Source organism: Lagenorhynchus albirostris, chromosome 4 (assembly GCF_949774975.1).
Source record: "Lagenorhynchus albirostris chromosome 4, mLagAlb1.1, whole genome shotgun sequence".
Classification (NCBI taxonomy): Eukaryota; Metazoa; Chordata; class Mammalia; order Artiodactyla; family Delphinidae; genus Lagenorhynchus; species Lagenorhynchus albirostris.
In genome coordinates this window covers 23,024,987-23,039,861 of record NC_083098.1, presented here as the reverse complement: position 1 = coordinate 23,039,861, position 14,875 = coordinate 23,024,987, and the positions used below count along the sequence as shown (strand labels likewise).

The window sequence follows — 14,875 nt, the reverse complement described above, 5'->3', positions numbered from 1 at the left end:
AAGTTTAAATAAAAATCTTGCTAACACTTCTTTTAGAGAATGTGAATGCTTTCTCTTAGATATTAGTGTTTGTAAATATTGTACATATACTAAATTCATGGTGATAAAATATTTTATGTCAATGAAGACACTGTTTTGTTCAATACTATATATTTCAAATATTCTATATTCTTCATTTTTAGAGCTATATTACAGACCTATGATAAGTGTATCTATCTGTCTGTCTATCTATCTAGTCTTAAATCTATTTCTTGAATGCAGTATATTCTTATATATGCAAAAAAATAGTAAGATACTTTGAAATCCCAGGTTGAAAGCCTAGTTGCTGCACAGAGTTACATTTCAGAGACATGTTCTACATGCTGACTTAAATATTATCATACACTATTAAATGGGTTTTCTAAGCAATATACCTAGTTTGAAAGAAATGAGGAAGATACTTAATTTTCTGACCTTGCACCTTATCTTAAAGCATTTTGTGACTATTACATTCAAAAAGGTTCATATTATTTCAAACCAATAATGCTACAGGAGTGCCATTTAAAAAATGTTAAAAGTATATACTAGGAATTATGAACTAGAATATATTCATATAAATTCTATTTCAAAAAGTTGTACAGTAGGATTTTACCACATAGTCAGCCAACCTGTCCATTGAACGTGGTTAGATCTTCTTTTCAAAATTTATCACCAGACGAGGTTTCCCCTTCACACGGCCTACAAGGCAAACAAGGGCTCCTGTCTACCTACATCTCCAGCCTCATCTTACACCGTGTTTATTTTGGCCTGGCTGAAGCACATGACTTTTGAGACGTCTACTGACATTTGCATACTTAGATAAAAGCACACTGAAAATCTTTACTGACCTTAAAGAAACACTGATTAGTGGGAAAAGTAATAAGGAGTCAGCTATTCTGTTTAGGTCTCGTAGATACTGAATAAACCTCAAACTGATGAATTTCATAGATTTTTTTATAGTGTTCTATCTCTTCCGCTTTGTTTCTCTTTGTGTTTCTTTCTGTCTCTCTTGTTTGCTTTCTCTGAGGAAAATCTTAAGTCCTAAATATCCAAAAGTGATGCATAAAAAAGTATCCCATTGGGACTCCACTGTTGACTCATAGCTGATGAGTGTTATTTCTTCTGTTCGTTTTTCTTCATGCAACGTTGATGCAAGGTTGGAATACCATGTGGTGTATTATTTATCATGGAAAGAGTGCATTGGCCCTACCAACTCCTAGTATTGAGGGCAGATGCTGTGTGCCATTAAGTTCATCATTATAGATTCTTGGTATCATTTAATGAGATGTCCTGTAGAGCGCTTAGTATCACCAAGCTGGCGATAGAAATATGTGTTTTATTTTGTTGTTTGGTTATTACCATAGCCCCACAGGAACAAATAAGGCAAAGCTCATTCAGAAGCATATTTGTCCATTGTGCCAGGATTCTTTATTTCACATGGATTGAGTAGGAGACAGTGTACGTTGTGATGATAAAAACACGGAATTGGAATAATTATCAACCCGAGTCCAAAACCTCTTTATCTGCCATTTGATACGTACTTATAATTTTTAGAAGATTACACGATTTCTCAATTTTCAATTTTTTTTTCACTTTTTAGATAATAATATTATCATTTGTCCTACAGGGCTACTGTAGAAATTAAGTGAACAATCAGGAGACTCTAGCACTTATGGCTATGGGATTTGAGGTGTGTGTGTGTATGTAAGTGCATACCTCATAGATACGTTTATTATATGGTACTACAAATTCCCAGTGGGCAGAAAAATGGACTTCTCTCACAAAGCTGGTGTATTTAGAGCTGAGACAGTGATTTTGGAATGATAGTCAGGCTTCAGACTTCAGATTAGTTAGGGCCTTCTGGGACACAGAAAAGGAGGAACTTGTCAATTTTCTTATTGTACTATTCCTGGAATCTAGCATAATACCTGGCATATAATGAGCACTCAGGAATGTAGTCTTTTCCCAAGAACAGCTGAAATTGCGTGAAGAGAATGACATGATTACACTTAGAAAAAGGGAAGCAAGTGTGGAGGGTTAAAACAATTTAGGGGATGTTGTGTTTGTCTGGGCGAACAATGGTGGTGACTTAGACCATGGTGGCTGGGGGGAAATGGTGAAATGTACAAACATTTGGGATTTTTTTTGATGAGCAGAGTTTGGTGGTGGATTATCTCTGGAGGTAAGGCGTGCAGAATAACTTAAGCATTCTGACCTGCATGACTGAATAGATAAGTTATAATTCTTTGATGTAGGACATAATGGGCAAGCACAAGGTTTAGAAGAAACAAAGGAGCCCTCTTTGGCTCTTAATTGAACCATCGAGGTCTTTGCTATTAAGTACAGATGCTGCTTGCTCCATGTGGCTATTGAAACTTAAGTTAAAATTTGTTAAAATGAAATGAAATTTAAAATTTCATTTCTCCATCACCTTAGTCACATTTTAAGTGTGCAGTAGTCACATATGGCTAGTAACCATTGTAATTAAATAGCACAGCTTTGGAACGTCACCATCACACAGAGAGTTCTATTGGACAGCACTGATCTAGGATAACCAGCAGTAGCATCTCTAATTTTAAAGAGTTCTAGTAACATAAAATCCCCCTTTCTTCCTGCTCATTGGAATTTAATGTAAAGAATAAGAAGGCTGACATCAAGCTTTACCCTTGTCTGCAAAAACAGAAGGGTTTTATTTTGTTTTTTCCTCAAGCTGATAGTATCAATATATATGTTCCTGATGTGATTTCTAGTGAGAGTGAGATTGTGCTGTATTTCTAATGGAGAGTCTATCTAGCATAGTAGTTTAAAGCATGGGCACCCTAGACAAACTTCCTGGGCTTCATCCCAACTCTGCTACTCACTATCTGGATAACTTTGGGTAAATTACTTATCTTCCCTGAGTCTCAGTTTCCTCATTTAAAAAATAAGGATGATAATAATAATACCTACTTCCTTGGGCTGTTATGCATATAGAATGAGTGAATATTTATAAAGTTCTTATTATAGTGCCTGGCATGAATAAGGATAATCAGCACCGCTAAATATTTGTTAAAGGAATAGAAAATACATAAGAATTTTGTTTTGTTGTTTGAGATTCCAGCAATTATGGCAGCCAAGGCTGTCTGGTAAGTGCACACTTGAGCAAAATATTTGCACCAGCTCTTTGTTGACCTGGGTGGAATTTACATACAGATGAGTCCCTCAGATGGGAGATTCCAATCTTGTCCTCCTATTGAAGGATACTGGCTTAAAAGAAATCATACTCACCAGAAATTAAAATAAAAAAGAGAACAAGATTTGCATTCACAAGACCTCGGTACATGTCTTGATTCTGCCACTTCCTAACAATATGGCATCAAACAAGTCACTTTACTTCTCACTTATATTCTTCCCATTTTTCCAGAACAATGTTGTTCACTAGAACTTTCCACGATGATGGGAATGTTCTATACTGCACTGCCTACTCTGATAGCCATGTAGCTATCGAGCACCTGAAATGTGCCTCGTGAGACTGAATTTTTAATTTTGTTTAGTCGGGCTCTGGGACAATTATATCTGAGGAGTGTTTTAAGAGTAAGAAAAGAGACACATTCTATACAAAAGTAACCTTGATTACCTGGAAAGCCTTACGGTTTTCCCCAAAGAGCTCTACTTCCAGCACTTTGAGAGCCTCTTGAATTCTGTCTACCTATGAAACTGAACTGGGTGACATCTGCACTCCAGATGCAGGAGTGAGAATTCAAAAGGGTGATACTCACAAACGTTTGCACTTTCTAAAAGTATGGGCATGAATAATGAAAAATGGTAACAGTGTGAGTATCTGTTCTTGCTTTAGTAGCCTTTCCGGTACAGTGAGTAATTTTCATGGCTACCCAAAATAAAAAGACATATATTAGTATATGTGGATTTAGGAGAAACTTCATATGAACACGCCACCATTTTAAGCATAAATGAAACACTGAGCTTTAACATATTAAAACAATAAATGACCATGTTTGACAAACTTTGAAGGGTAAAGATGTTATGTGGAAGTAAATAAACACCAAATCACCTTTATCAGGAGCAGCAAATAGACTTTCAGGATGGAATAAGACATACTTAGCATTCCTCATTTTTTTCTAACGCAGCTACCTAAAATTAAATTATAGAATCTGGCTGTTTATCAGATACAAACAGATTCTGTGATTACAGCTAATTCCTGTAGTTACTGTGTTCCAATGCTTAGTCTTTGCATATAAACTTGAAACCTTGAGTGTATAGTACAACAGCCGCTTGTTTTAATGTCACATGAAAATCAGAGTGAATGACCACTCAGAATATCCAGTCACTTTTTCCAGTGAAATAGTGGCTCGTGGATTGCAACATTACCCACGTCGTCATTTACAAAAATGCATTTTAAAAAAGCCTGTGATTTATGGATGCAGTTTTTATCCCTCTACAGGTTAAAGCACAGACAGTTTGAATTGTGGGTTGAAAATACTGTGAAACTTGACATGTAGTTGAACTTTGTTCAGTTTTATGGTGTCACCCGGCCACTTTATGAAATGAAGCCACCCACCAGTCATTTATGGAGTCTACACTTCATTGACTATTTCATGTTTAATTTTTTTTCCTAATGGGTAAATTTTTATGGCTTCTTTCAGGTTTGTTTTAAGGTCTAATTTTGCTTAATGAATGAAAGCCATTTGCCTCTTAAACTTGCCACCCATGTACACCCACATGTACTTTTAGAGTGTGATAACTACCAAAAGGCTCTATTTAAATTGTGTAGCCATTTCTATTCTACAAAATGGTATTGTACAGCTCATTGTAGGAAAACATTTCTATTTGCTTAGATAATAACCATTTCAAATAACATTTTAATGTCTTTCATACTGGTCTGTATCCTTTGGTAGATAAATTTTTATCAGGCTATGTGGTCTTACTACCTTCTTGTAAATGAATTAACTGTTACTCTTGGGCACTCTTTCTTACAATAATTACTTTTCGTAATTTCAGGAATTTTTGAATTCACATAGCCAAATATTTAGTTGATTATTCTGGGTTTACACTTCTAATAAGATAGGTGCTCACATGTGGCACTTTGGCCTCAGGACTAGAGATTTCTTGTGTATGTCCCTTAGACAGGCTGAGCATTTCTATGGTTATTTTTCTTTTGAAGAAGTCAGAGTATTTGTAAAATGTAGTGGGAGGGATAAAAGTTCATGAAAGAGCCTAAACTGTATTCTAGATGTTTCCATCTCACCACCACCCCCAACTTCTTTTACACCAAGCAGAAAGAACGCTTTCTGATGAATCTCTACATAGTTAGTGTATTACTCAGGATTCTCTAGAGAAACAGAACTAGTAAGGTGTGTGTGTGTGTGTGTGTGTGTGTGTGTACTCATCCTCAGATCTTCAGGGTGAGTGAGCAAGCTGGAGACCTAGGAAAGACTATGGTGTAGTTTTAGTCCAAAGGCCAGCAGGCTTGAGACCCAGGAAAAGCCAGTGTCCCAGCTCAAAGTCAGCCTGGCAGGAGGAGTTCTCTTTTGGTCAGGGGATGGTCAGCCTTTTTGCTCTATTCAAGCCTTCAACTGATTGGATGAAGCCCACCCAAAGTAGGGAGGACAATCTGCTTTACTCAGTCTATAGATTTAAATGTTAATCTCATCCAAAACAACCTTATAGAAACACCGGCAATCACATTGGACCAAATATCTGACACCCTGTGGTCTAGCTAAGTTGACACATAAAATTAACCATCACAGTAAGAGATGCCATATGAAGATACATTTCAAATCTCTCTCTATCCTTGAGGAAGACATAACCAAACTAGGGTTACAGATCTCAACCGTATAAGGTTAGAAGACTCAACAGTGACTCATTTATGTATTGCACGTATCCATTTTAACTGGGGCAGAGCTCAGCATTCTACTTTGGGGTTAGCTTATATTTTGACTTTATCTCGAATTTCAGGAAAATCTAAGAATTACAGTCTTCAAGCAAATCTTTCATTCAGTTAACAGGCCTACATGGAACACTTTCTATGGACAAAGGACTGTGGTAGGACAAGACGACAAACAAGACAAGTCTCTGTAACTCACAGACTCAGAGCAAAGTTTTCCCCATGTTGGAATTTCCCCCCTTGAATACATCATCATCAGGCTTTGAAACTACTTTTAAATAGAGGCTTTAAGTAGATGCTAAACTTTTTCCTCTTTGAACTAGGTTCTGTTTTGATAGTCTTAAACCTAGCTTTATTTTTCAGCAGGAGAAACTGTTTACAGCTCTGTACAGAGAATTCCAGTATTAATTAGGGAGATTCAGTGAGAGCAGGTGGATGGCTAGAGTAAGGAAAAGGGCCGGATGCCAGTTTGCTTACTTGGTTTCCCTGTTGCCCAACACCCTCCCTGTCCTTCTAGCCATGACAGCCCCAGGGGTGTAAGTAATGAAGTTTAAAAAACATTTACCTATTTAATAATCTTTCCAGTGTTTCATGCATTATATGTGAAAGCAGCTTTGGCTATTTCCTTTTCAGTTTCTCTGTGACTCATTTTGTGTTCAGTTATTTCTTTTTACTCTTCAAGAGTCATTTGGGTTTTTTTTTTTTTTTTTTGGTCTCATTTTCTCTTCATGTTATTTAATAGTCTGTGTTTCAAACATGTTATACTTAGTAGTGTGTTTCACGTTATGGAAGGTTCAGAGGGTCATAATAACCTCCAGGAACTTGCAATTTTCCTAAAGAGAAAAAGCATGTATTTTTGAAATATTTAAACAAGGTAAGATGAAACAAACCATATAGGCAAAAAGTACACCAGAGATCTGTATGAATATTTCATCAAGTTTCAAGAATGTCAGTCTTTACAGTTGAAATGTCAAGAACCATAGAGCATTAGGTATTTCTCAAGTAGGCCTTAGCAATCACCTGTCTCCTTTGGAGACATATTTTATATGATTTGCCTTTTATTTTTGTAGGTAGCAAAGTGAAAGTGGATGGATGGCAGTAAGTGCCAAAAGAACTTTAATGTGTAAGCGGCCCAAGCTTATTAGTATTTGAATATTCAGTCTTTTCTTTTCAACTTCCTGTGCCTACCTATTGGAGTCTTGGAGAATTGGAAAGAGTTAGAGACAAGCTAGAAAATTTGTTTTAAAAATAGAACTTTAGTGAGAGTAAGGTAGGGAATTCATAAGAGATTGTGTGTGTTTAGCAGGGCAGTGGATTTTCCAGAAAGAAATATTCATTGTCATTGTTGTAAGGTAGCAATTAAAGGAGACAGCTTTTGAAAGCAGAAGGTGTTACTGTGAGTAAAATGATAATGTTAATAGATAGCGGAGTGTTTTAAAAAATATTTTTCTATGGATTAAAAATACATTTACACAGCTCATCACTTTTTCCATTCACACCAAAGGTTTAGTAAAGATGTGTAACTGTTTAATTATAATGTTAATGCCAGATTTCTGTTTAGATAAAAGTGGCAACATGCAGACTGGACCACAGGGGCCATTATCTGTGAGTCTCAGAATACTAGACACCACTCTGCACTTGAACATATTTTAGAGATTATTACTGCATACCTAGTAGCCGTGCCACTTGAACTGAAAGATACAGAAGTAAAAAAATCTCAACTTACAACTTACCCTTTGTTCAGGTTTAATGTTAAAAGTACATGAAAGTTAAAAAAAAAAAGAAAGTACATGAAAGTTTATAAATGTGATTTTAGAAGTCAATAGCTCCAGGTTCTACACCCCTTCACTCCATATATGTTCATTGAGTACCTTCATAAACAAGGCACTGTGTTTATTGTTTGGAATTTTGTTAATTTGTTTTGTATTTCTTTGTTCCTACAGTGGAGAATCTTATGGGGTGAGAAAAGAGTTGGTATAGAATTAGAGTCTAAAAGGCTTATGTTTTCCTAGTGACTCTGAGATTAACAAGCAGCTTTATTTAGATGCCTCCATCTGTGAAGCAAGAGGTTTCAAATTGTTTCCTAAATTTCCTTCCAGCCATGACATTCTGTGAGTTTGTAGCTGTTGTTTTCTTTTACTATATCAAAAAGGATATGTTAATTCTGATATCCTAAAACTTGGGTCATTTAAAGGGATATTTTGCAAATGAAAGAGGTGCTGATAATTACAATGGAGTAACAGGTGTAACAGGCACGTATGGTTGCTCCACCTCTAACATACGTTGGTTCAATGACAAATAATGGGGGAAATCAGGAATATAGCACATACGCATACATACACAAAAAAGACCTTCTTCATCTATGTACATAAATAATTGCTGTGATTTGAACTATATTTCTGATGCATACACCATTCAGACTTTATGTATATAAAAGTCATATATATGTCATAAATATGTATGAAAGTCATATATATCATATTTATCAAAAATATAGTATATATATATGTGTGTATATATATATATAACCATTAATGGAGAAGCAGAGTGTGTCAAATAGAGCCCAAGGAAGAGGAACATTTCCAAAGTTCCTAACTGTGTTGCCAGCCCTTGGGTACATGAGATTGAACAATGGGTGTGAACGTATCCATGGTGAGAAATAATGCTGCCCTGTGGAGGCTTCAGCAACTTCAGGTAGGATTGTTTCAGTGCAGACCTTTAGGGTTCTGAAATGTACTGGTGGCTCCTGCATCATCCCAGTGTGATACTGGGCCCTCGTTAGAGACTAAACCCCTGATGATTTAGACACAGAATGACTCTGGGCCTAGAGCTGCCCATTGTGAACTGGGTACTACTGTGATCCCATTGTATGATGTAGGAGTAATGTATTGTGTGGTGGGAGTGATACCTTCGGAACTGGGCTTAAGCAGATCCAGGAGGTATGAGCATATATCGTAAAGAGCTGTCCCAGAGTCTCATGTCACTGGTCTCATGTTAGTACCTCTATCTTATGATGCTTCTCTTGCACTCTGATTAACTCATGGAGGAAGAAAACACTCAAACTCTTAAAAAGATGGGTCAATACCATTGTAAAGCAATTATACTCCAATAAAGATGTTAAAAAAAAAAAAAAAAGATGGGTCAGCCTGATGTGTTAGGTGGACCTTAAGGTCAATAATGAAGAAAATCCATCCAGTGGGGAGATCTGAGAAACAGTATGATTGTTAATCATTTAGAGGGAGAGATGGCCTGAGGTATGGATATATATTAAGTTTAGCAAAGTGAATGGCTTCACGGGCCTGGAAGAAATAAGACTAGAAGATTGGATTCAAGGAGTATGGGCAAGGGTATGTAGATGGGCTTACAGGAGTGAGCACAAGTATGCCTGAGCCATGCCCATCAGAAAGCAAATACTCTTTATGACCAGAGAACATTATCACCTGCCCATGGATTCGCCAGACTCCTTTCTTGGACACTCCAGAGTTTGTGAAATAGACCCACGAAGAGAATGGCCTTGGTGGCAGACACAGGGGTTATACATGGACCTAGAGGCGTGGCCTCCCTCTCCAAGGCTGATATAGCTACTGCCACTGCTAAATGTTAAATGCCAGAAATAGACTGGCAATGGACACGAATATGGTACCATTCCTTGGGGGAGACCCAGCAGCTCTTTGGTGGCAGGTCAATTACGTTGCATCCCTTTGACCTTGGAAAGGGCAGCAGTTTATCCTGGGACATGAAACACAGTCTGAATACGTGTTTCCCTTTTCTGCTCACAGTGCCACTGCTGGCACCCCCATCTGATGGCTTACAGAATGATCTGGTGTCCCACATAACATTGCTCCAACCAAAGGACAAGTGCTACGTAAAATGAGGTGCGACATGAGTTTGTAATCACTGCATGCCCCTCCACCCAAAAGCCACAGACCTGATAGAACAGTGGAATAATATTAACCATGAAAGACTCAGCTAAGGTACCAGCTTGGGTAAAAAAACTTAGGGTTGGGGTACTATCCTCCAGGATGAAGTTTATATGCTAAACCAACAGCTGGTATAGGATGTTGTGCCCGCTATAGCTAAAATAACCACCTCTAGAAGAAAGGGTTAGCCCTTATAACCAATCACAGTGCCCCACTTTTGGAGATCTGCGCTTTCTTTCCCTACAGCCTTAGACTTTGCCAGTTAGAATCCTGGTTCCTGGAGTATGGGGACAGGCGTTCTGTCAGGGGACCCATTAAAAGTCCCACTTAACTGGAAGTTGTGGTTGATTTCATGTGTGATCTGACTACCGTACATTCCTAACTAAATGGACCAGCAAAGATAGTAAGAGATACTGTGCTCATCACCATGGGGAAATAGGGCTGCTGAGCAAAGAGAAATTTATCTAGAACTCAGAGGTGTTCCATGGCCAGAAGTGCATGGGAAGTTGCCACAACTAAAATTCCATAACAGCAAGGAAACGAAGAGCCTAATGTCTTCAGATTAAGGTCTAGGTGACCTCACAAGGCAGCACTCCAGAAATGCCAGTGGAGTATGAGGCAAATTCGAAATGAGTGGTAGAATGATGAATACCACCAGCTAAGGCCCCCAGAATCAGCTGGAGTATTGACTGTTGTGCTTGGTTCTCTGCTTCTCTTTAAATCTTTGGGAAGTTGCAACTGGCCGTCATTTTGAAGGATTGTACTTGAACTTCCCTCTTGCAGAAGATGAAGAACGTTGTCTTATATGCTATCTGGATTTCATAAATGGATCGGAATTGTGCCAAAAGTTGCCTGTCCTGGGCCCCGTTTTTGTGTTTTCCTATGCCCGCTCACCACCAACACGTCTTCAGGTTTTGACCACCTGCTCAATGGAGAGCCCCTCCTGGGCTCAGTTTATGTGCTTTTCTGTGCTGGCTTAACTGGAATGTGTCTTCAAGTTTTGACCACTTGCTCAATGGAGAACCCCAACTGGTGACACCATTGTCACCTTATCTCCTGATGCCACCAGCTTATCAGTCTCCCTCAAGGTGAAGACCAGCCATTATCATGCACCCAATGCCATCTGCCGTGGAAGTATCCAGAGTGGACTCGGCACCTATATGTTACCAGACCCAGGAAAGTTCTGTCTCCACTGGAATATTGCCCCCCCAGTGGCTGCCTGGAGGAGACAGATTGCATAACTAGAAGTACAGAGGAGCTAAAGTCCCATCAGATGAATCTTTACCAGTGAAATAGAGTGGATGGTAAGGAACTGGCATATAAATGCATTTTCCTCCATCTAACAATCTGTTCCAAGGTGCAGAGATTCCGTATGACTTCTCTGGAGTCATTCCACATGGCCACCTAACCAGCTGTGTTTTCTTGTGAAGTTCTGCCCAGCTTGATAACGAACGACGTTATGCCTGTTTTCGCTTTTTCCCTTCAGCACTTCCCTTCTTACCTCCCTCTGACTGACCTGGGATTGCTTGATCTCAGGCCCTGCCTTCCAGAGAACGTGGATGGAGATATAAAACAAGGCTCTTAGATGCTAAAGTTTTTGTTTACTGAGTGACAAATCAAAATATAATACAAACAGCCCTAGCCTTCCTGATTGAAAAGTTTACTGATTTTCATGCAGCCAATTATCTTCTCTATTTTAATGTATTAATGTAATTAATTTCTTTCATTTTCTAAAAACTTACTTTCTTACTCTGCCCCATTTTGTTTTACACCTTTTTCATTACTCTAGTTTATTATACCTTTATTCTATAGTTCTCCTATATTTGAACTTTTTTTAAAAAAGATTTTTTTTGATGTGGACCATTTTTGAAGTCTTTACTGAATTTGTTACAATATTCCTTCTGTTTTATACTTTGGTTTCTTGGCCGCAAGGCATGTGGGATCATAGCTCCCCGACTAGGGATCAAACCCACACCCCCTGCATTGGAAGGCAAAGTCTTAACCACTGAACCACGAGGGAAGTCCCTGAACTTTTTTAATGCGGAGAAACCTTATGTTGTTTGTCTGTCCCTTTCAGAATGTGTATCTGTTTAATGTCCTCTCTTAGAACAAAAAAGCAGTGAACGCCAGGTTTCGTCTAGTTATTCCTATATTTAAGTTTTGACATATTGGAGGAGTGTAATGAATTTTAAACCCCAGTTTGTAGATTCCTCCCGGCTTCCTTCAAGTCACTCCCTACAGAACGCTAAGATTTTCTGATCACACTTTGTCGGACTCCTCTTGGGCAGGGAGGTGTACTCCACCCCAATATTCCACACCGTAGTCAGGGGCTTCACTCTTACCGTCCCCTCCATCGCCACCTCCCTTATAATTATTATTTCTGATAGGAATTCAGAGACAACATAAATTGTAAACCCATGGTGCGTTTATTAGTGTTAAACAGTAATACCTAGTTAAGATTTCTATTATAACCATATATTGAAAGTAAAACCCAAAATCTTACATATTAAGTTGACATATCACATTTGCTCTCTACCTCAGATTTGACCTAATTGTCCAGATTCTTCTAGACTTGATATCTCCAGCTTTTGGAATTATCTGTTTGTTTTGTCCTGAATTTCAATACCCTACCATCTGAGTCCACACAGAGAACTTGACTTCCCCACTCTTCAGCCTTCTCCCCTAACCCCGCTTTGGTCATGAATTTCCTTTACTCCCATTGTCCATTGATTAATTACTTCCATGAATGTTGTCTGATGAAAGTTAATCTGTGGAAAAGTTGAGAATGAGATTAATGTTCACAAAAATTGTGAAGACCTCAAATGGAAGATGCAGCAATACTATATCGCATTCCCATTGAAACCAAACAAAGGCAGCTACAAGCATTTGGAAGCAAGTCACATTTTTGCACACCATCCATTATTCCTGAATTTAACAGGATGTTAAAGCTTCTACATCTTCTGAATTTATTAGCTTGGTATTTAGCATGTTTCACAGCCAAAATAGCAAAGAAGTTTCATTACTGCTGGTTAAACTGCCTCATGAAAATGTTGTTGGTAAAAGGTTATAGAAATGAATGAGAAATCTAACCAAGAAGCATATTAAACCATTTATCATTATAATTTAAAAAGGCATTCTGATGACTTAAATTAACATGGCTAAAGGGTAGAGAATTAAAGTTAATAATTAAAACCTAGATCTTGATTAGCTCTTCTTTTGATAAAGAGGGGACAAAATATAGGCATACAGTATTTACCTAAATTGTCCTTAGGAGAAATTGAGACCAGTAAAATCATACCTGATCATACTATTTATGGGCTTTAGAAAGATTACAGCTATATTATATATAAACTAGATTCCGCGATTAGCTTGTGTTTCCTTCACAGTCAGATAACCCTTTCCAAATTATTTCACGTGGGATAGTCAAAGCCTAGAACTTAGCTATCTCTCTATTGAGGTTTAGTGTTTTGTTTTGTTTTGTTTTAACTGAATGGCCTCTATTTATATTAAGGATAATAAGTCTTTGCCATCTTTGTGAAATTTTTATCAATAAATTTAAACCTTTTTTTTTTGCTCTTTGACATACAGGACTTTTAATGTTTGTGTGGCCTAACCTAGTCACTTCTTCCTTTGTGTTAAAATGATTTTTTTTTCCTAATAAGCACAGAGCTTTCCTGAAAGGGATGGTGAATCAGTTAGTTTGGCAACCCTGATTAAGCATTTTGTGTCTGTGGGTTTAAGATCAAAATAAATATTTTCTCTTCTTTTTCATTCTTAACAGAAACCAGGAGCTAAAAGAACTTGGTGAGCTTTCTCCACACTGGGACAATCTACGAAAAAATGTCCTTACTCACTGTGATCAAATGGTGAATATGTACCAAGACATTCTGACAGAACTCAGCAAGGAAACAGGTATGAAATCAATGACTTTACATATTCAAACTGAAATGAATTTCATGTATGTTATGTGAAAACAATAATAAATACTGTTGTTGTGGACATAGAAAAGTCAAGATTTAATAAAAAACAAAAAGCAGAAAACTTTTATTTCCAACTCTACCATCTTGGCATGAAAAACAAAGAAGAAAAAATTGCACTATTTTACCTCATGGTATCATTATAGGGGTAACTGAGAATTTTTTTAAATTAAATTTCTGAGAAGAAAATCCACTCATACAGAATATGTTTTTCTTTCTGAAATTCTTATAACATTTTTCTATGTCAAATGTACTTTTCAACACACATACACACACACACACACACACACACACACACACTATTTATTTACTAATGATGTTTAATTTTTTTTTTCCACCTAGGGTCCTCTTTCAAATCAAGCAGCAGCAAAGGAGAGAAAACATTAGAATTTGTTCCGATAAACCTACATCTGCAAAGAATGCACGTACACAGCCCTCACTTGAAAGGTAGTATATAGTATTCTTTTTCAAATGGGCAAATTATATTAGTGTGTACTTCTTTAAAAGGCTTGACTATTGGCAGAATTAGAAATTTTAGCAGTTATATAAAGGTGAAGATGAAACAATTGAAGCTGATAATGACCCTAGATACTACAAAAGAAACCATTACATTTTCGTTGCTGTGTTTCTGGACAATGCTTTGTAAATATGCCACCTATGAACTCAATAACTATGAATTGAGTTACAGGTGACTATGCAAGATGAGTATTAGCTTTATTAAGTATCATCAGCGATGCCTAATAGCTCCCCATTGTGCTACTGTTTGAATTAGAGAAAAAGAAAAACAAGACTCGTTCATTTTGTGCCTATCCTGAGAAACCAGAGTCCAAAGATGGACTCATGTGCTGTTTCTCCAACTTAGTGGTGGCTATCACCAGAATCACCCACTTCCCTATGAGAGGCGGGTTTATCAGATAGAAGGTGCTACAGTATTTTGATGTACTTGGTTGTGAGAGACATTTTTCAAGAAAATACACATAGATTTTCATAACATACCTGAATAGTTCTAGAGTGAATGATATGGGGTTGAATTCATTGCCACTCAAGTAATTCCTTGCCATTTCTCAGTAAAATAT

The 14,875-nt window shown here is 37.5% G+C and overlaps 1 protein-coding gene across 5 annotated transcripts in view; it reads left to right on the top strand.

Moving 5' to 3' along the window:
* INPP4B (inositol polyphosphate-4-phosphatase type II B) overlaps window positions 1-14,875 on the top strand; it is a 728,360-nt gene that overhangs the window by 544,257 nt on the left and 169,228 nt on the right. For all 5 annotated transcript variants that reach the window (XM_060147684.1, XM_060147683.1, XM_060147686.1 and 2 more), the window contains 2 exons: window positions 13,604-13,734; window positions 14,142-14,246. In XM_060147684.1, coding sequence (XP_060003667.1) covers window positions 13,604-13,734; window positions 14,142-14,246 — 236 coding nt within the window. The remainder of the gene's footprint in view (window positions 1-13,603; window positions 13,735-14,141; window positions 14,247-14,875) is intronic.